This window comes from Mauremys reevesii, linkage group 11 (genome assembly GCF_016161935.1).
Source record: "Mauremys reevesii isolate NIE-2019 linkage group 11, ASM1616193v1, whole genome shotgun sequence".
Classification (NCBI taxonomy): domain Eukaryota; kingdom Metazoa; phylum Chordata; order Testudines; family Geoemydidae; genus Mauremys; species Mauremys reevesii.
This window is the reverse complement of record NC_052633.1, coordinates 15,962,154-15,984,202: the sequence shown is the minus strand read 5'-3', so window position 1 is coordinate 15,984,202 and position 22,049 is coordinate 15,962,154. Positions and strand designations below refer to the sequence as shown.

General features: G+C 41.7%; 1 protein-coding gene across 8 annotated transcripts in view; it reads left to right on the top strand.

Moving 5' to 3' along the window:
- PIKFYVE (phosphoinositide kinase, FYVE-type zinc finger containing) overlaps positions 1–22,049 on the top strand; it is a 91,026-nt gene that overhangs the window by 11,547 nt on the left and 57,430 nt on the right. For 6 of the 8 annotated variants that reach the window (XM_039493705.1, XM_039493701.1, XM_039493706.1 and 3 more), the window contains 8 exons: positions 2,297–2,468; positions 3,344–3,551; positions 6,124–6,213; positions 14,140–14,278; positions 17,501–17,658; positions 19,199–19,310; positions 21,195–21,342; positions 21,832–21,999. In XM_039493705.1, the coding sequence (XP_039349639.1) occupies positions 2,297–2,468; positions 3,344–3,551; positions 6,124–6,213; positions 14,140–14,278; positions 17,501–17,658; positions 19,199–19,310; positions 21,195–21,342; positions 21,832–21,999 (1,195 nt within the window). Of the gene's footprint in view, positions 1–2,296; positions 2,469–3,343; positions 3,552–6,123; positions 6,214–14,139; positions 14,279–17,500; positions 17,659–19,198; positions 19,311–21,194; positions 21,343–21,831; positions 22,011–22,049 lie in introns of those variants that run through there. The other 2 variants (XM_039493708.1, XM_039493704.1) reach the window with 2 other exon arrangements.

Here is a 22,049-nt window from a genome sequence, read left to right as displayed (position 1 = left end):
CATATCCCAGTGGGGTTGGCTATCTGGAGAAAATCTGTTGTGAACAGAGCAGACCTAACATGAATAGCCAAGCCTGGGGACAAGGTATGAGCAGGCAGTTGTGTATCTTCATTAACAATAAAACTGAGAAGGGGTTGAAACTAGGTGGTTTTTAGCATGTAAGCTGTGTTACAGCAGATTGGATGCAACCCTTTTGCTGACAAAAGATGTTCCATGTGATGATGATTAACTGGGGAAGTGCAGGCTGAAGTCCTTTGCTTCATAGGACAATTGTGATACTTTGTTGTTTTGTTTGTTTGTTTTTTGTTTTTCCTTACCACCATGCAGTAGTTACCTGATCAGCAAAGGTACAGGGATAAAACTGGGATGGGAATGTTCAAGGTCTTTGCAGAGACAGGAGCTCAGCAGATTTTGGCTGGCTAGAGGTTCTGTGGCAGGGTCTTGTCACAGAGACTTCGCAGTGGCTCTGTCAGCACCTTGAATGGAGAAGTTGTTGGATCTACATTTTATCCCTCTGTTATCAGGAAAGAAGGCCTGCAGCTGGGTCTGAAGTTCCTGATGCTGACTTAGGAGTTCCTGATCAGCTCCGTAGTTCCTTTGAAGTCTGAAACAAAAATAAAAGGATCAGAGTAATTTCCTCTTGGGGTAGACCAGTTTTCAAACCTCCTGAGGAATGCTTTTACCCTGTTATGAATGCTCTGGCCAGGGTGGAATGCACATGGACAGAAAAGTTGAGCTCTCTTTTTTTAAATGACCCAAATATATCAATTTGGTAGACGGAAGCATGCCACCCAAGATGAATTACTGGAGACATCAGCAAGGAGAAGTTGATTATCCTTTGGGGAGACCTGTCCTGTTCTTAATCAGAAGAGATGAACTGTTGCATTGGCACAAGAGTCTCTGCTTCAGTGAAGAAAAGGGTTTGGGCTCCCCTTCACTAACATGTTATTACAGAGTAATACATAAAGTTAAGAATCCACTGTTGATAACTCTGCAGAGTTCAATGCCAGCAGCTTTAGAAGGACCTGATACAGCTTTTCAGGCATTTCCCAAACTCTGGGAAGATGAGGTCATCACGGTCAAGCTCTTGCTGCTATGACCCAATGAAGCCACAAGATGTTTTACGGATCCTTGTAGATCCTTGTGTGCAGGCTGCAATTACATGTAATCACCATGGCAACATCTGAACAAACTGCAATAGTATTCTCTCTGAATGTGGAGATCTTCAGCTGCTGTGTGAAATGACTCAAACATTCTCTTATTGCGGGTGCTGGTACAACTCTACTATAGAGCACATTGTCTTTGTCTGAAACACACATCAGACGCTAAAAGACCTCACACTAGAGCATGCAGCACCAGAGACACTGACTCAGTCAGCTGCTTTTTGGGCACCCTCTGCTGTGTTGCAAATATATTGCAAAGCAGTCTCATTTGACAGAGACACTTCAGTTTGGTAGCTGCTTCAGGTCCCTGAACATTCGGAAACAACGTGTTCTGTACAGGACATAAGTGTCTCTAGTGGTGTGTGATAGAGTTCCTGCAGGCCAAAGGGCATTTGTGTTGACATTTCTAGGGTTGTTTGTTTTATTTTTAATTTTTAAATCAAATCTTGATGTTTAAATTCTTTCCCCCAAGGTCTCTTGGGGTAATATCAGTTGCTGATCGGAAATGATGCAATATTTAGCAGACTGCATGTATTGAGCAGCCACTTCAGAACATATTTGTTTCAGATGAGTCAGTGATAAAAGCATGCTGTATTAATAATTAATAATATTTCTGTATTAACTCGTTCCGGTTTGTCCTTGGAACAACTTGCCACTGTCATTTCACAAAAAATTCAGTTTTGCCAAATCGCCCTCAGCCAGAACTGAACTCTTGCAATGATCATTATACTCAGTGGGAGTAATTGTAATAGACAAACCAAAGTACTGTTTAATGTCCCCATATATTGTCTGTCTAACATGTAGTAGGGATGAGCAGGGGAAGGAAAATAAATTTTTCATGTGCTAGTTGAAGTCTTACCTACGGATTACAAGCTTTTGATTGTTGAAACGTTTTCTTAATGGACCAGCCAGATTGAGAATTTGATCAGGATAATTCAGTTTAGTTCTGTGGCTAAGAACTTGATCAATCATTTTATTTATGACCTTGTGACTCTTTACAGTGCTGCATCAAATCTATGCACTATCTGAATTTTATAAATATACCCAGCTTCACTTTTTTTTCACTCACTGCTTGTGTAGCAGCCAGGAGCATAGAAATCTGTCTCATTTCTCTAATATGACTTACTTTGTAGGATAGTGATTTAAAGCAGTACTGGATGCCAGACAGCCAGTGTAAAGAATGTTATGACTGTAGTGAGAAATTCACCACCTTCCGGCGCAGACACCACTGTCGGCTGTGTGGGCAGATCTTCTGTAGCCGATGCTGCAACCAGGAAATCCCTGGAAAATTTATGGGTTACACAGGTATACTCTTTTATTTGTTCCTGGTGCATTTATGTATTAAAAATTGATTGTTTTTCAGATATCTAATGCACTCAGAATACTGGTTGTTAAAGAATTAAGGGGTCCAGTTTTAACAATTAATCTAAAAAGCCACTCTAACAAGGTAAAAGCAAATTAAAAACCCAGAATGCAATAATATGTTTATGTGCACACACCCATGTATAACAAAATATAAAGCAGTGGTTAAAATTTTCCAAAGTACCTCAGTGACTTGGGAGCCCAAATTGTTTTGATTTCCAATGAGCCTAGGGTTTATAAATCACTGAGGTGCTTTGGAAAACTTTACTAGATAAGAAAAGGGTGAATCATCTTAAAAGGATGAAGAAACAAAGAAAGATGGCCAGTGTTTAACAGACATGTCAAACATGACACAGTATGTTCACAAATAAAACTTGATTTCTTAAAATGGCTGAGTATGCGTTCACTCAATGCCACAAATTCAGTTTACTTACAAAATTTTCAATATTAATCTCTAAACTCTGAAGTCTAGAAACAATTGAGATACAGCTTGTTCCCAACTGGTTTGTAATCCTTCACTTGCTACTACCATTCCATAATTTTTGGTAGCATGTAAGCTTCTTTGGGGTGGTAGCCAGATCTACATGAAACAGATCTACATGCTTAACTTTTGAACTTGGAGAATTTCCTTGTGTGGTGGTGGTGGGTGGTTGTTTTTTTTTTTTTTGCTTTTCTTCAAATGAGCCCCAGAAACTCAAGTTAGTGCACTAAGTCCTGAAACAGGGAACCCCTGCTTTGACAGATTTCATGAGACTCTCCCAAGCAGGGCACTTCTCCTGTACACTGGTTTACATTCCTCCTGCTTCCTTTTTCTGCAGGGGATCTCCGAGCTTGCACTTACTGCCGCAAAATAGCTTTAAGCTATGCACACTCCACAGACAGTAACTGCATTGGGGAAGACTTAAATGCGCTATCTGATTCTACCTGTTGTGTATCTGTACTGGAACCCGGGGAGCCACGCACACCTGTTGGGAGTAGAAAAGCTAGCCGAAATATCTTTTTGGAGGAGGATCTTACTTGGCAAAGGTATGAAATGGTTTCATGTTAGTTTGGTTAGGGGTCAGAATCTCAGCCACGCTGCCAGATTGTCGTCTGTTTTTAGGCGAAGAAGTTGGACCACTACAAGATATTACCTCACCTATGTAGGCTCAGGCAGTTAGTTTGCCTCTGATAATTTTAGGCTTATCTTCTGTAAAAGACCTGAACCCTGCGCTTGGTTCTAACTTTCTCCTTCAGTGGAGAGAAGAGATGTGGCCAGTAATTCAATCTTAGTGAGGCTGTTGACATTTGGAATAATAAACCCTTTAAAACTAGACTGGAGCTGGAAGCTGGTAATGTGAATAGGAGCATTCACTGTAACAGTGTAGGCTTGCGGCTTCATAGAGATGGAAGGTATCTCTGTTTTTGTTCCTCCCCTGGTGAGTCAGGCTTCAGTTCAATAAAGTGTTAGCTTGCTGACTGTCAGAATTAGGAATGGTAGACTCCAAAAATGCTCTCTGGGCCGATACTAATGAAATTAGCAGACAGTAACTGTCTGCAGAAAGAGTCAAATGCCTGCTATGAGGCTGCAGGGACAACTTGAGGGGTTCTCTTATCTGTCATAAGAGCCAAAGCTCTCCCTAGTGGTCTTAGATAGAAAATCACTAGGAGGAAAGGAGAGAAACAGTCTTGTCTTGTACAGCATTTAAGCCACAACATGATGTTTACTTTCACTGATCTCGATTAGTGTGAGAAGAACTTAAATATGTTCCAGGACTGCAGGGTCAGGATAAAACTGGAGTGTTCTTTTAATACAATCATGCTTGCTTTGTAACCAGAAGAGTACTATAAGTGGTAATGTGTAACTTCTCTAGGGGCAAGAGTTAGATTTTTTTTTCCTACGTATTCTAGTGGTTAATGCTCTACTGGCAATAAAAGAGAGCTCAAAATGGCTGTCTTCAGAGAATCCTGATTTCCACTTCAACTTCCCTTCAGTGTGTGCTAACAACTAGAATGAAAGTACTCTGTCTAAGCTGTCTTTAGGTCTAAATAAAGATCTAGTGTTGAAGAGATTCTGTCAAGATGAATGATTCTTTTGTCTTGGATCATTTCTTAAATGTTAAGACAGTCTATAAACTAATACTCGATGTAGGCAGTTTGCTAGCCATCTCTAACCTTGTATCTGGGGACACTAACTAAATTCCTTTACTAAGTACATACAGTGTAGGCCTCCGCATTTTATTAAAAACAAACTAGTATTTTTAAAGTGTCTGATAGAAGTGCTGTCTAAGGAATCTGAACTGTAGAACAGCGAGTTCTGTGGCATGCTCACAAAGGCATCTGTTGCTTTTCAGGGGTATGAGAATGCTGCAAAATACTGTAAATCATAAGACCTTCTGATCTGCCTTTATAGCTTTTTTTTCCACTCCCATGATGTCTTTAGCATGGGAGTATGACAGTTCCCAAGTAGAATAATGGTGTGTGGAAAGCATTTGCATCTTTATTCTTGGCAGTCTTAATACAGCCTTGCAGAAAAAGTTCTTCTGAGTCTCGAAAGACTGGTATCTCTGGAGATGTCATAATTATCAGTGTTGTAGGGAAATTGGCTGAATGAGCATGGTGTAATGGTTTTTGGAAGAAGCTAGCTTGTTTTTGTTTCTCCCCCTCTCATCAGATTAGGCTTAAAATTCATTAGTAAGGGAGTACACGCTGAAAGTCTTAAGCAAACTTCTTAACAGTACTGCAGTAGAAACTTGGCAAACTGAACTCAGCTTTGCAATTAAAGCAGAACTTAATTCATGTTTGTAAGCCATGAGATACTTCATGCTAGGTGTAGGCTGCTTAAAGAGAATATTGAGAAGAAGCTGCAGCTCGGTCTTCCCAGGGTAACAAGAACTCAAGTCTGCTACTATTCTACTGAATTTGAGGAGAAATATGTCTTCTCTCCAAACTATATAAACTCTTTAGAGCAGCCAGAAAAACCTTTATGGGGCAGGGCTGCTGTATTTATTCAGAGCACCCAAGAGCATGCTAAGGTGCTGAATGGACAAAGACGCTGCCCTTGTGCTGAACAGCTGCTAATTGAAATAGTAGGGCAAGATGGATAAAGGCGAGGAAAGGAGGACAAAGGTTCTACCGATAAGAGGGTTACTGAGGCTTGTGCATGTGTTATGGTGGTAGCTATGTTCTTTATCAGTAGCTCCGTGGATGGACTTTAGATATTTAAGGTAATTTAATTTCTTGGGGAGCAGGGGAATGTTGTGAAGGAGGAAGGGCAAGGAGTATCAGGCACTAGTACTACCAAGTGGGAGGGAGGTGAGTTAAAGAGAGGCAGGGTAGTGGGGGAGAGGATGAGGATGAAGAGTAGATGAGGATTTGGGCATTTTGAAAGACGCTGGCGGTGAAGTCTAAAATGAGAGCGCCATACCAGTCTTTTGTACAGCTGTCCTTGGGCTGATGTTATGAAGGATCTTTCCCCTGTGCTCTGGCTGCTCTTTAACTTATCAAGTGTGCAAATCATGTTATCCCAAATAGTGTTGGTTTTAACTGAGACTGTTTGTTTGTTTTTTAGTGCTACTTTGTGATGGTGGTTGTCTTAACAGAGCTCTATTCTTTGCAGTCTGATTCACCCAGATTCTTCAACTACCACACTGTCAACACGCCTTGTGTCTGTACAGGAGGATCCAGGGAAGTCTCCTGCTCGAAATAGGTAAATTACCGTGTGTGTGTGTGTGTGTGAGAGAGAGAGAGAAGATCTCTCTTCCTAACCACAATACCATGCATCATGAATATGAAATAAATATGATTTGGTAAAATCTTCTCTTGATCAGTTCTGAACTTGTCTCCTGAGGTAATGAGAGGACCACTGTGCTATTAAAGGTAGAGTCTGTTGGTTGAGATGTGAGGTAAAAATCCTGTTCACTTGTGGTCATTGAAGAACCCAGATGTCTTTGCTTTCAGTAATTATACAATGCCAAATGTATTTAAGTATTCTAATGCACAGCTAAACATGCTTCCTGCCCTGAGGAGCTTGCAGGCTACATGTGACTAAACAAGCAAGACTAATAATAGGGTTGGGGAGAAAAAGGACCAGGAATACAGTAAGATTGGACTGTTACTCTAGTTCAGTAGTGTGGCTGTTTTGATGGTACCATGAAAACTGGATTGGCTGTTCCATTGGAACAGAATGAAAAGAAAGCATGAAAGCAGGTTAGTGAGAGACAAGAAGAGAGGCTGGGGGAGGAGACTGTGGTTATGTCCTAAAGGCCATGATTGGGAAAAGGTGAGAGGAAATTGAAAGCTTTTGAGAGCAAGAGAAATGGTGTAAGTAGAAAGGTGGAAAAATTAGCACTTATATGGGGAGGTTGAGAGGGAACAGAAGGAAGAATTATGGTAACAAGGGCAAGAGATGCTGTACTGAATTGATTGGTTCACTTCACCTGTGTCACTAGGCTGCTAAAACCAAGGCTATCAGTTCAGTTAATAGCATCTGGATGCATGCCCCCTTTATTAATTAGCACCTCTTGTAAGAGAAACCATGTTAGCCCAGTTGTCCTGGCTGAATTCCATTTGGATCACTAACTTCTGCATTGAGTTCCCCTGGCCGATTCAATTGGAGAAATCTCTCCTGACCTCAACAGCTGTGTTCATTCTGTGTGTGCTTTTGGAACTCTGTAAGCAAATTCTGTTCAGGTTGTTTTTGAGTGAACTGAGCATAGACTATTCCCTGGATTTCAGTTTGCTTGTTTGAGATGTTGGCTCATGCAGCAAATCTGTAGGAATTTTTTTTTCTTACATCTGCTGCTGGCTGAACTGGTTCCTTTTCTCACTTCACTATTCCCACACCTAATCTTGTATAAGAGTAGTTAAACTTCCAGGTGCCAAAGTAGATTTTAATAAATGTAAAAAATAATCAGCTGCATTTTTTTTCTGAAGCTTTTGTCTAAATGAGCTTTCTGAGGGGGAATCCCTTGCTAGAATTTAGTCATTTTTGATACTGTAAGTTTGTTTGGTGCTACATAATAACTGGTTCCTACCCCCAAAGAGCTTCCAGCTGTAACTGCCAGATCTAGGACACAAACACAAGGAGAGAACATGATGGCTAGGAAAAGATAATGTGAATCTTAATATTGTTAAAGAAGTTTCAGAGAGTTGGTATTGTCCTCTAGAAAGATCACTAGGTGTCACCAATGTACTCAGTATTACACAAATGCGGAGCATGGTCTCTATTAGCTCTTCAAGGCTATCTAAGGAGACATGGGCAGAACAAGTTAAGATAACGGAGGTGGGCAGGGGGAAATGGAGGGCCTGCCTGGTTTACAAGGAGATTATGTGGCTGCTTTAGTAGCTCATATCTTGGTAGTTCAGCTCTTCCTCTTTTGAGCTCCACTGAGACTTCAAAATAAAGGAACAGTGAAGGGAAGTGGGGTTGAGGAGCTAGATATAGATTTCTCACCCTCCTTCCCTCTTTATCACCTTTAAGTGTGTTAGTACCAACAATCTATGAATGATCGGCAAACAGAGCAGGAAGTCCAGAATTAAAGCTCAATGCTGAATGACTGTAAAAACATGGAGAAGCTAGGGCCATGGAGCTACTCTCCTCTACTCCCAGTTCCCTGCTGGAGAAGGTGGCGCTGTTCCCAGAAGGCTCAGACTGGCTGGCTGCTTATGTGGAGTAGGAGTGTCCTGAGCAATGCCTGGCTGACCCAATTTGCAGCTGTTCAGTCTAACAGTTATTAGTAACTTTTTTGGAATGGCTTTCTGACCTTAGTATCTGTCCTTAAATGTTCACTTAGGGAAATACAGAGTGATGATGCAAAGCCACCCTGTCTCTGAATCTTGAGAATTTTGGCAAAGTCAGTGTCCAGCCAATGAGAGACTCTTGGCATCTGTAGCTTTGGGTCATGCAACAGAGGCTGAATGCTTTCTTTTGGCAGACTATGAATTCTTATAGTGCTTAGCTTTTAACGTGTTAAAAGCACTGTGTGGGCATCTCCAGCTAAACAAACAAACTTTGTCATCCCTTTAAGAAGGCTATTCTGTCACTGCTGCAGGAAGTAAAGGGATTAAAAATCCCAGATGACAAAAATTTGCAGTAAATATCCAGGAGATAAAGTGCAGCAAAACCAGTATTGGGATGGGTATTGGAGGGGACTCACTCTTATTGGGTCTCATTAGAACTCCAGTGTACAGCAAACTAAGTGGAATAGTTATGGAATTAATTTAAGTGTTGGGGAGGGCATGTTGTGGGAAGCTTTTGGGACTGATTTTGGATGGCTGGTTAACTGTTTTATGTGCACTAAAAGCCCTGTGAAGTTACAAGTCAGTACAGAACCTAAAATCTCTGACTAAATGTTACAGGCCACTTCTTATAATAGACACTTAAATCTTTGAGGACAATGGTTCATTCAGTGTGTTTGATAGCAAAAAAAACCCCAACAAACTGCTCATCGTCATCCCCCCCCAATTATATATATATATTTTTTTCTGATCATACCAACTTGATCTCAGTCTTACATGAGACCTAGTCCTTTAATGGGAGGAATCAATGTGTAAGCGAAGAGTAAAATATTTTTAAAGTGACTTTACACAAAATTGATGTAACTGGGGAATACTGTTAGCAAGGGCTATAGAACCACAATCAACTTGTTAGAGATACTATTCAAAGATCTAGAAAAGCCATTTCTACCCTCTTACCTTTCCAAAGATATCCTAGTGTATGAGGGTTGACTGTCATGATACTCTTGCCAAGGCTTTCAAAAATAAGGGCTAAATGGCAGGCACTTAGAGGCCTGATTATTTTTGTATTTCAGCTGTAACAAGCACCAAGCAGCTTCCATTGAGTAGGTATGCAGCTGTATTCTGTCCAGAGCGAGGCATGTTTCCTGGGCGGAAGTTGTATCCTAAATGCTTAGTCTTAGCGCAATAGTTACGAAGAGCCAGTGCTTCCTCCCTGTGGCCCTTGCTTGCTTATTTGCCTTGTTTAATGTTTTGCTATTTCTCACTCTGTTCTGATGGTAGTCCATTTTGTACTGGAGGAGGAGGGGTCTGTTCGTGGCCCCCCCCCCTCCTCCGGCAGTTTTTTCTTTAGAGCCACTTCACATCAAAAATACCCATATTCTGCTCTCTCTGTCATTCTTACCATATCTCATCCACCTCAGTTGGGGATGAACCGAGACCCCAAAGCAGTGTACAGGCTTGAGATCTCCTCTGAGGGTCTGAAGAGGCAATCTCACTTTTTTGTGTGTTCTGTAGATCCAAACTATTTTCTTCTAACAGTCAGAACTGCTCAGAGTCTGGTATAAAATCCTTGTGTAGATATGCTCACTCTAACCCCTAGGTATTTATGACTTTGCTTAGAATATCTCTAAACTTTCCAGAGTTCATTAGTCACTCAGTCATTTCCCTAAAAAATTATTAAATCATCTTTCAGAATACATGGCAGCAGGTCCCCAAAATGCCTGACACATGTTAATCAAATACATGTTCTCTCTGCAATGTACTGTGGCATTTTTAGTAGCAATGACAGCAAGTTAATAATCAATGTGCGAGGCAAAGTAGTGCCATGCTTTGTTTTGAGAGGTATTAAGGCTGCCTTTTGCACTTACCTCCTAATTCTCTATTGCATTGAACAGGCAAATATAGCTAATTGCCATAGCTGCTATTTGACTGCTAACTTGACTGAATTCCATTTCTAGCTCCTTTGGCATATGGATGACCATTCTAACTAGCTATTTGATATAGATTTATTTGCCAGTCGAGGTAAGTATAAAGTACTGAAAATAAGAGGGTCATACAAGAGACTATAAAGGATGTTCTTAGAGGACCCAAGTCTGCCACAGTTAGGATGCCCACAAATGGTCTTGTTAAAATCAATTGAATTACTCTATGTAGTGAAGTAAATAGGGATACTGAGGCATAGAGGTGAAATGACTTGCTCAAGGTTACCCAACAGGCCAGTGGCAGAGCTGGGAACAGAACCCAGATCTCGAGTCCCAGTCCAATGTGCTATCCACTAGGCGCCACTGCATCTATCATGTATTCAGAAAGAACAGCCAGAAAACTCTCCATTCATCTTGCTACATGTACTTACAGATGCTTCAGCTAATACTTCAGAGAGCAGATGGTTCAGTGAGCTGTGGCAAATTGAGTAGTTATTTGTTGGGAGAGGATGAGTAGGGCACTATTTACTCCAGCAGACTGGGAAGAAAAAGGGGTTTTGTTTTGTTGTTTGAAATACCTGGGAGGTACTTAAATACTACGCTTATAAGGAGGCCATGTATGTACCCAGTGTCTGTCTTTGAAAGACTTTTATCGTGTATGTTTAATATCAGACTTATTGCAAATGCTGATCTTCAAGAAAACTATATATACAAGTAAAACTGCTTTGTGAATGCGACTTTAAAAAAACCAAAACAACCAAAACACTAGTAACAAAACACAGGTTAGGTATGTAGACTTTAAATGATAAAATTTAAGTTTATTTATAGGTGGTAGCCCATAATTGAATTTTAGCACAAGAAATAGATCCCAGAAGGTAGAGAGAACTGTCACCTAAAATTGGTGCGTGGACAGAAGAATCTCTGGGTATACCTGCACAGGATAAAAACCTGCAGCTGACGCAGGCTCTGACTGCGGGGCTGAAGAATTGCCAGATAGGGCGAAGGGTCCCAGGGCTCAGGCCCCACCAAAGCCCAAACATCTGCACAGCAGTTTTACGGCCCCCCAAGCCCGAGTCAGCTGATGCAAGCCAGTTGTGGCCATGCCATGGGCCTTTTATCTCCCTGTAGATGTACCCTAAGTGACTTGAATCCTCATAAAATAAACACAAAATTACAGTCTAAACCACCAGGGTTTGAGCTTCTTACACATTCTTGTTCCTCCTCCTGGAGGAACGAAGCTTTAACTAGAAAACCTACTTTGTTTGATCTGTCCTTTCTAGACCAGTTCAGGTAAATACAATCAGGCTTTGAATGTAATCAGTGGTGACAAAGTTTTGATACTAATGTCCATTTAGCTAGCTGGTCATGTTTGTGTGGTTTTATATATATATAATATACCTAAATAAAACAATTATGCCTGCTACAGCTAGATGGCATAGTTAAACTAGTTCTTGTAAAACTAGCTCTTGTAAAACAATTGACTAGTACTGGAAAACATTTCTGATATATGTGAAGTTTTTAAAACTGCATAACTTTCTGTACTGAACTAAATTATCAATCTTGAAATGCTGTCAACTTGTTACTAGGAACATAGCCTTCAACTACTGCAGATGTTATTAGCAATGACAGCCATAGTTGTATGTCAGAGGTACGTTGTGACACACTGCTTATATTGGCCAGGAAAATGCCATTAATTGTCCTTAAATGTCAATTGTTGAAATACCAACGTGGCTTCTCTTGATCCTGACTCGCTCATTACCTAAATTGAGCCTATTAATGTAGACGTTTCCCCTTTATGTTTAACACTTCAACAGGCCAGTACTACTGATTGAAAGACTACTGCTTTTTCATTCTATTGCTTGTTTTTTTTTTTAAAATATAACTTCAGTGTCCACTTTCTTACAGTTTCACGTTCCATTAACTTCTGTAGTCTGCATTCCCTAGCTATCTAATAGTTATAGAGTAAGGCCAGAAGGGACTGTGAGATCATCTGTTCTGACCTCTGTCTCACAGGTCACCAACAGCACTGCACACCAAACCCAACAACTGAAATTAGACCAAGGTATTACAGCCTTCAGGAGACTAGACTATTGTGTGCCACAGGCAGAGAATAGGAGGCACTGCGATACACCAATACCACAGGCCCCTGAAATGGCAGGGAATTGATTTAAATGAGATCATCCTGGTAAATGACCTGCACCCCATGCTGCAGAGAAGTTACTGCCAATCTAACTTGAGCAAAAATTCCTACCCAGCCCCATATATGACAATTAGTTAGAGCCTGAGCATGTGAGCAAGAACCAGCCAGCCAAGCACCTGAGAGGAAGCTTGGCTCAGACCACTGGCCCACCTTATCCAGTTTACTATCTCCAGCTGTGGTATCTCTGATGTTTCAGAAGGAGACCAAGAAACTCCAGAATACACTGGGGAGGGGGAAGGGAGATAATTCCTTCCTGACCTCTGCAGGTGACCTGAAGCATGAGAGTTTGAGGATATCTAACGTGAACCAGATGGGACCCCTCAGAGCTTTGAGGCCCTGCCCCACACTGTCAGAAGCATCCCTACAAGTACCACTTATAAAGTGGTCCAGCTCTATTAAAATTAAGCTTGTTTCCAGCCTGAATTTGTTCACTATCTGTCCTATAATCCATAGCTTATTCCTGGAAAAAACTTAATGCACTAAAAAATGGCAATGCCTAAAAGAGAGGACAACTGCACAAGTTGCACAGTTCTTACCCCTCCCAAAAAACAAAGCAAAACCCTGCCAGGAACCTGTTTCAAATCACTTTTTTAAAACTAGCCTATGTTGGGTATTGTCCCCATAGAGAACTCTCATTTCAAAATGCATTACTGTGAGGTGGATAGGGAAGGGAAGAGAAGATAAAATATACTCTGGGTTGCTCTAAGAGGCTTCCCAAAGCTGTGGGATGTTGGAGAAGAGGATCTATTATGTAGTTACAAAAAGCAAATGTATTGCCATTTTGTAAAAAGAACGAGGCACCTTGTGGCACCTTAGAGACTAACAAATTTATTTGGGCATAAGCTTTTGTGGGCTAAAACCCACTTCATCAGATGCATACAGTGGAAAGTACAGTAGGAAGATATATAGACACAAACACACACAACATGAAGAAATGTGTTGCCATACCAACTCTAACGAGACTAATCAATTAAGGTGGGCTATTATCAGCGAGAGAGAGAGAACTTTTGTAGTGATAATCAGGATGGCCCATTTCAAACAGTTGACAAGAAGGTGTGAGTAACAGTAGGGGAAAAATTAGCATGAGGAAATAGTTTTTACTTTGTGTAATGACCCATCCACTCCCAGGCTTCATTCAAGCCTAATTTAATGGTGTCCAGTTTGCAAATTAATTCCAGTTCTGTAGTTTCTCGTTGGAGTCTGTTTTTGAAGTTGAAGAATTGCGACTTTTAGATCTGCAATTGAGTGTCCAGGGAGCTTGACGTGTTCTCTGACTGGTTTTTGAATGTTAGAATTCTAAACATCTGATTTGTGTCCATTTATTCCTTTGCGTACAGACTGTCCGGTTTGGCCAATGCTATTCACTTGACCCAGTGTTTGGAAACAGTTGGGTCCAAGGTTGATTTCTCTTCCTCCGCCCCCCCCCCCATACCCCGTATCGTTATGGGGAGGAAAAAAACACTTGGCTCAAAGATTCCTTCTGATGTGAAGCTCTTCGATATGAACTATTTTGCCTGGTAACTTATTTTATAATATAGAGATTCCATGGAATCTCTTTCAGCATAACATCATTGTAATGTTTCCAGTATTGCAGCCATCTTAATTTGGGAGAGGTGGGGAATGACCCTTTAAGTGCTGGTTTGGAAAGCTAGTGTGTGCTAGCACATTGCTTAAAGATTCTTGAAGCATGTTGTAAGGTCACAGCCTGTTCTGATAAAGTTTTGTTTATGAGGGGTTTGCAGACTGTAAGCAATGTTTCTCTTTCTCTCTCCAGATCGGCAAGCATTACTAACCTGTCACTGGATCGCTCTGGTTCACCCATGGTGCCTGCATATGAGACATCCGTTAGTCCCCAGCCTAATCGCACGTATTTGAAAACAGAGACCAATGAGGATGAGCGCAAAATTCTTCTGGTACAAACTAGATTTTTGTCGTCTTCCACTGTGATAGCGATGTGTTACGTGTGTCTGTCTTTCTAATGCTTTCCTTGCGGTACATCCTGTGGCTCTTTTTTTTCTTTTATGATCCTTTAGTTTTCTTTTTTCCTTTTGGGTAGCAAGTTCTAATTGTAAATAGCTGTTTTACTGTAAAATGTATTCAGATGACTAGAGAACTATTGTAGAGACCACAGCTAATGTTAGAAGGTTTGAAATTTGTCCTTCTCCCCATCTGCTTTGCTTGCAGAGTTAATGTAACTTTTCTCATAGGAAGTAGCACTAATGTATTTATTCCAGAAAAGTAATCAACACCAGTAGCACAGCACTCTGGAGAAATTCTGTTATAAAACATTCTGTTATGTGTGCGTTGTGAGAAATACTACATAAAACTAAAAGAAACACTCCAGCCCCGGTTGACATACCTAACGTTAATAAAATAAAGTCAGTCAAAATGGAGGGAGGGGGGAGATGTTTCATTTAAAATTGTCCAAACTGCATAACTAGTGCTGAATCTTTCTGGATTTCTATTCCCATTCAAAGCCAACAAGGTCAAATCTTGTACTAGCCCTGTCTCCCCGTGGATTGCATATGTAAGGGCAGAATTTGATGTTTGGTGGTGGCTCACCTTTTTATTGTAGAGCTTCCACATTGAAGCAAGCTTGGTAATGAGACAATGTCTTCCTTTGAGGAAGGAGAATGCTGTAGCAGATATGCTCTGCAGAGGAGTGTTGGGGAGAGTAGAGGGACAGTGTCTCAGTCCCCCAGACTGAATAAGATCCTAAACATTACAAATACAGCTTGGGACAAAATAGTCTGTCTTCGCTTCACTTTAGATCTGATTTTTAGAATTGTTGCTTTTTATGCAATAATTTAGGATGTCATAATTGCTTATTGCAATACAGGAACTGTCCTGAGTCCTTGTCAGGTCATGATACTCTTATGTGGTGCATTGAGTTGACTGTACTATGATAAAAAGGTAATGGCCTTTGCTTGAGAAGGGGGAGTTTGTGACAAGGTGCAGGAGCACTAGAATTCTGAATGAAATCCGTGCATGCTTCCATAATCTGCAAGCTAAAATCCTAGAGTTTAAAGTGTTAAACTGTTCTGCCACTTGATTTCAGACTAAAACACAAGGCAATATTAAGATGACTGAATTGCTACTGGATCAAATTTTATATACTCCCGCCATGGCAGGAGTGAAGTGCTTTGTAGCTGACAACCCAGAACATGCAGTGCACTGGAGAGGCTAGCATGGGGTGCAAAGAACTGGAGTCAACCAATCAGTGGGACCAGTTTCCTGTAAGATGAAGCCAAGGAGGGACAGGGGGTAGAAATTGCTGGGGGTAGATATAGTAAACGTGCACACAAAAGTGGGTTAAAATCATAGTCTTTTTGGTTTTTTTGGAGGGGGGGGAGATCCTAAAGAAACCGAACTTTCCTGGCAAACTTGTCATCTCAGTAAAAGGATGAGAGGAGAGGAATGCTGATCAGATTTGATAAATCATTCAGTTACTTGAATTTTCAAAGGGGGGAGGAACTGGATTTCTTTATTGTGTATGAAGAGGCATGTGGTGGAGTCCTGGCTTTTTTTTTTAGTTTGTTTTTGTTTAGTTAGTTTACACACACACACACACACACACACACACACACACACACACACACACACACACACACACACACACACACACACACACACACACACACACACACACACACACACAATATCAGGAACATTACATCTAGTCTTGTTCTTGAAAATATCAGTATGTCTTGTGAGCATTTTTTAGCCCTTTGAAGGGTTTTTTAACATAAAACCCTAAAAACAGTCCTAAACAGATTAAAAATAAAAACACTTGAAGTCTAAATGAAAATCACTTCCCCTCTGTTTTATTGATAATTAATGTCATAATTCTACTGGTTCTGTATTTTTACATAGTCTTCTGGGGGAAAAAAACCCTACACTTCTTTAGGCTAACTTTATGCATCACGTAGTAGCAACTAAAGAAACAATCCCAATTCTCCCCTCTCTTCCTCTTTGGGTTGGTTCAACATCTGCAGATCTTTTCTTGTGGTGCACGTCATTTCAAATGACTGGAACATCATTCGCAAAGATAAGCGCACTATCTGGGTGTGTTGGTGCCAAAGAGCTGTTCTGGCTGCAGAGACATAGCCAGGACCAGTGTAAATGTTAGCTAGGCTACAGCCATGCTAGTGTCAGGAGGTTTTATGACCACATGATTCAAAGTTGTAGTGTAACTAGCCAGTACATCAGACCCTGTGATTCAGAGTTGTCTAGCACCAGAAATCTGTGGAAAGAACCTGAATCGTGGGGTGTGTGGAAATTCTGTTCATGGATGTTCTGGGCCCTTGGTTATGTTAACTGTAAAGTGAGGTCCTAGAGGTGTCTTACCATGCAGAAAACTAGCTTTGATTTCCCAGCCATGGCTACTCTTATGGAGGTGGAAGTACTGGGAAAGGAGTGTTTGCATCAAAATGGATGGGGGCTTGAACCTTAAAGATTCAGAATGGGGTAGAGAAGATTGGAGGTAGGGATGAGGTGGTGTGATTGGCCTCTCAATTGTCCAACAGACAATAAGTGGAGATGGTGGAGAAGCATTCGTTCATAGAAATGGAATGGTAGAAGTTACTTGAACAAAATGGCAACATAGAAAGCATCATTCTCAAAGGGATCTCCTTAACTAGTTGACCAAAGAGAGCTCTGAAACAGGCTTGAGTGCAGCATTCAGGTCAACAGCATAGAATGCTCAAAAAGCATTTATTGCTTTACCTGAAAAAAGCATCAGTGTTCCTTGGTGTTCTACATAGCCCCCAGTTCCAGGGGGCTGGAAGAGGGAGTTCAGCATGGTAGATTTAGTGCTAGGAAAGCACTTGCATGACTTACAGTCAAACAATGCAAAAGCTCACTGTGTATGTATAAAACATTACTGCAAAAATTCTTCCCTTGCTTCTTTCTGAATTGATCTTTGGTATTAGTCTGTGGCTGCTGCCGCATTCTCAGTTTATAGGATCGCTTGCTGTAAAAGAAAGGACTTAAATAGCAGCTGTTATACACTGCTTATCTAGAAGCAAATGCATAACACCTTCGATTTTACTCTCATTACTGGATATAGGAGCCAATTTAAAGGCTTGAGCTAGTCTTTTTAAAACACTTTTTGTAACTGACTCTCTCTCACACAGGACTCTGTCCAGTTGAAGGATTTGTGGAAGAAAATTTGCCATCACAATAGTGGGATGGAATTTCAGGACCACCGCTATTGGCTGCGGACACATCCCAACTGCATTGTGGGAAAGGAACTAGTCAACTGGCTCATCAGAAATGGACACATTACCACAAGGTATTCTTGATATTTAAAAATGCTTAAATTAAATCCATCTTCCATTGCACTCAATTGTAGGTGTTGGTTGGTGTGTGTATCAGTGGATGGAGAGGAGAAAGAGGAAATGAGACTCTAATCTCCTCCTCCTTTCCTCTGAACAAGGTAAAGAATGTCTTTAACTCATTTGCCAATTCTGACAGCACATAACCTAATGAAGGGGTAAGTAGAATCAGAAGCTAGGGCAGACGACTAGCCCAAGGGAATGGAGTTTCCCAGTGAGAGGGAAAGGTAGTTGGGGTGTGGGGAGCAGGGCTGGCTTTAGGAAGTGCAGTGCCCAATTCGAACAGTTTCAATGGGGCCCTGGCAGGGATGACTTCAAAAAACAAACAAACACAAAAAACACATGTAAAAAAACCATGTGGGGCTTTTACTCACCGGGCGGTGCTCCGAGTCTTTGGCGGCACTTCGGCAGCAGGTCCTTCACTTGCTTCAGGTCTTTGGTGGCACTGAAGGACCCACCGCCGAAGTGCCACCGAAGACCCTGAGCAAGCGAAGGACCCGCTGCCAAAGTGCTGCCGAAGACCCGTAGCGCCGCCAGGTGAGTAAAAATTAAAAAGGTGCCTCTAGCCAGGGAAGGGATTCTCACTGGGCGCAGGGCCCGATTTGGGGGAATTGGTGGAATAGGCCTAAAGCCGGCCCTGGTGGGGAGGGGACAGAATGGGAGTAGCAGACTGACGTGGGCAGAGGGGATAGTGAGAGAATGGTAATCACTAAAACTGGCACTACACTATAGTTAAGAATGTCACTGTTCTTGGAACACTGTGCTTTGTTTGTTTCATAAGTGCTGATCAGCTCATTCTTAAAGGGTTCCTAATGTTGGTTGAATTAAGCCATGCCTTTTTGGGTAGATGCTTTAGTGATAGTCTCCGCTTTTAAGTAATGTAACCTCCGTAAACAAAAGATCAGATCAGCTGTGCTGCATGGATATTGCAGTTGTGTTTCTTAGCGGCACGAATACAGCCTTGCTGCTATAGCTGGCTGGCCTGGGGGTGGGGTTCAGGACCCCCCTAACTATATTTGTAGGCTTTGCATGTTCCCAGGATCTAGGGATAACTGGGTCTGCAATGTGACAGCTTACCATCCCCTATAGCACTGTACATTTGCCTTGCAGTGCTGAGTGCTTGTAAAGGATTATCTCTGTCTTGCTGAGTTAAGAGGGGCAGGAATCAAAATGATTCAAGCCTGCACATCATGGGCCTGAGTCTTCAGCGGTGCTGAGTACCTACAGCAAGGAGTTAGGGGTGTTCAGCAGCTCCAAAAATCAACAGCCAAACATGTAGGTGGGGAACACTTGCATTCCTGGCTCTAGTCATGTATTCAATCCACTGCCTCACCAAATTGTCTCTAAGTACCTTTTCTCGAAGAAATAGTGAAAAATAAAGGAGAGCTAAATTACATGGTGTCTAGTCAAGCTTTTTTGGGTAAAAGTCTGTACTGTAAACCATACACACTTATAACCAGACTCTTAATACTCGCCTGTCTTGTATTCTGCCCTTAGAGCTCAAGCCATCGCAATAGGACAAGCACTGGTAGATGGACGCTGGCTGGATTGTGTCAGTCACCATGATCAAATTTTTAGAGATGAATATGCTCTATACAGACCACTACAGGTACAGAAACCTCTTTTCTAGCTGCCATTGGAATGGCGACTCAGTTGTGGCTGGGGAGCTGTTGTCAATCTCTCCTTCCTCTGTATGCTCTGCTAGCTCCTAGGTTTCAAGAGATCTAGGCCTAGCTTGAGTCTTGCCTCACGTTCTCTGTACTCTTGGTGCTGTCCCGATGCCGGGTGGGTCTGTCCTGTTTTGTGAGTGTGTGGAAATATTCTTAATCTCATTAATCCACTAATGTAAACTAATTGAGTTAAGGTCATAGAGAAAACTAGGTCAGGCAAGGAAGCTGTGATGCTTCCTCTGTGAGGAGAAAGGGTGGCCACACCTATGTTAAGTTAAAAAGGAGGAGGGGTTCTGAAATCTCTGATTGCATCAACAAAAGTCTAAAATCACAATGGTAAGCACATTCCAGTGTGGCTTCTGAATAGCATAGCCAGTATTCCGAACAGCTGTCACACTCTAGGAGTAGATATCACTTGTGATAAAGTGTGTAGCTTTACCCGGAATGGGCCATTGTCTCTTTGAACAATGACATCTTTGACAAGGTCTTCATAAAGACTTAAAAAATAGAGCAATCTTAGACAATGTTTTGGGAAATGAATTACTTAATTCCTGGTCAAAAGAAGTTGATGGGTTTAGGAAAAGATTGAATTCCCTAATTCACTTATTGTTGCCAGTAAAGTATCTGGAGACTTTGCATAAAGGGTTTCGCCACCCTGATTATATAAATGGTCTCTTTATTCTGAGCCTAAATTGCAGTGTGGAGAAAGAGAAAGTCAGGGCCCCAGAAAAGGATAGGTTTGTCAGTGACTGAAGATGCTGTCTGGGCTCTGGCATGGTCCTGCTTGAGAGATGCTGAGGGGTAAGATCTGCCAATACCATTAGTTATTGTCTTAATTCATGCAATGACTTCTAACATTCAAGAAATAGAAAGTTTTAAGTTATAGTTCGTTGTATATAGTGTGCAATTCATGATTAACTCATGATTTACTGGTCATGCTCTTGTATGATCTCTGATCCTGTAGTGTGTAAAGTCAGTAGGAAGTCGCATCTGACTCATATCTTGTCTATTTTTGTATAAATTGGGAGTAACTCCATTGAATTCAGTGGAGTTAAAGTGGTGTCAGTGAATTTGTATTGCAGCAATTGCATTAGTTTCACAGGAGGGAATTCTATCTAGAACTGCAATTCCTTTGGTGAAAAAAAAAAAAGCCATCTGGTGGGGGTAGATTGGAGTTGCTGTGGGCTCTCTGGGATTCCCTGCTATCAGATCCCAAGGCTTTGCTTCACAATAGTTTCTCTCTTGATTTAGAGGGTCGAACCTGGCTTTCGCTGAATCGTTTTTTGACTGACTCTATTAGCTCCCCTCCACTTGATAATTTTCAGTCACAGAATTGCTCAAGGGGCTAAAAGTGCATGCCCGTCTCCCAGATCAGCATGGTCAGCTTATGGGGGCAAAGGATAGACTTTGGCAAACCCCTGTGCTCTAGTCCTAGCACTCAAATCTGTGCAGGCTCTTAACGTGTTGTGTGGGGCAAATAGAAAACTTGCAAGTCTTTCATTTGCCTTACTCAAACATGATTGACTTGTGAGTGTGGGGTGAGATGCATGGGGGAAGAAGCAAAGACTGATAGCAGAGTAAAGAGGTACTCGCTTCCTGTCCTAAGCAGTTGCTGCCTCCCCTCAAGTGGTGGGTGGTTGAGGGATAAGTTGATCCCACTGTATGCATACATTTACGTTTGTGAAGTGCTTCAGGCTGCAAGACACAATAGAAATGTAAGCTGTTGCTGTTTTGATCAGTGCATAATAGTGCCTTTCTAAAGCAGCTTAACATCCCAGTAGGGCTGAAGAATAAATTTACTTTCTCTTTTCCTGATCTCCCAGAGCACAGAGTTCTCAGAAACCCCCTCTCCAGACAGTGATTCGGTGAACTCCGTGGAGGGGCACTCCGAGCCATCCTGGTTCAAAGACATCAAGTTTGATGACAGTGACACGGAACAGATTGCTGACGAAGGGGAGGATAACTTGGCCAGTGAGTTTCAACTGACTCTCTTCCATCTTCACATGACAAATTAGCATAACTCTTTGTGTGTGCGTGTAATGGAAGTGAATGTCCTTCTTTGCTGGTAGTAGCTGTAAGGTTCCAAGTAAACTAAAACCTCACTAGTCCTCCTGTTTCTTGTGGTAGATACAGTATTTTCTAATCAGTTTGCAAGACTTGATGTTTCTAAATTAGTATAAACTCTCTGGATTACAGTAGCGCAGACAGGCTAGATTGGGATATCAAGACAGACACTGTCCTAATGTTCACTTGGGTTTTAAAATATATCTATAGAACTTCTATCCAACACTTAATCTTATCTTGAAGTGTACATATTTAAGACTGAAAATACTGTTTCCCTTTAGTATTGTACACTGGGCTTTATGTATTAAAGACAATTTTTCTCCTCTCCAATACTCTCATGATACCCATTTGAACCCCTTTCCTCCCTGTATCTTCCCCCTTACCCAACATTAAAAGACTCCGCCAGCCCTAGCAAGCGCACATCAGTCAGCAGCTTCCAGTCCGCAATGGACAGTGACTCAGCCGCTTCCATCAACCTGAACGTGGAGCTGGACAACGTGAACTTCCATATCAAGAAGCACTCCAAGTACCCACATGTGCCCCCTCACCCTGCCGACCAAAAAGGTATGAGGTAGTCACCAGCTGGAGTTGCACATGATGGAGAGCGGTGCCCT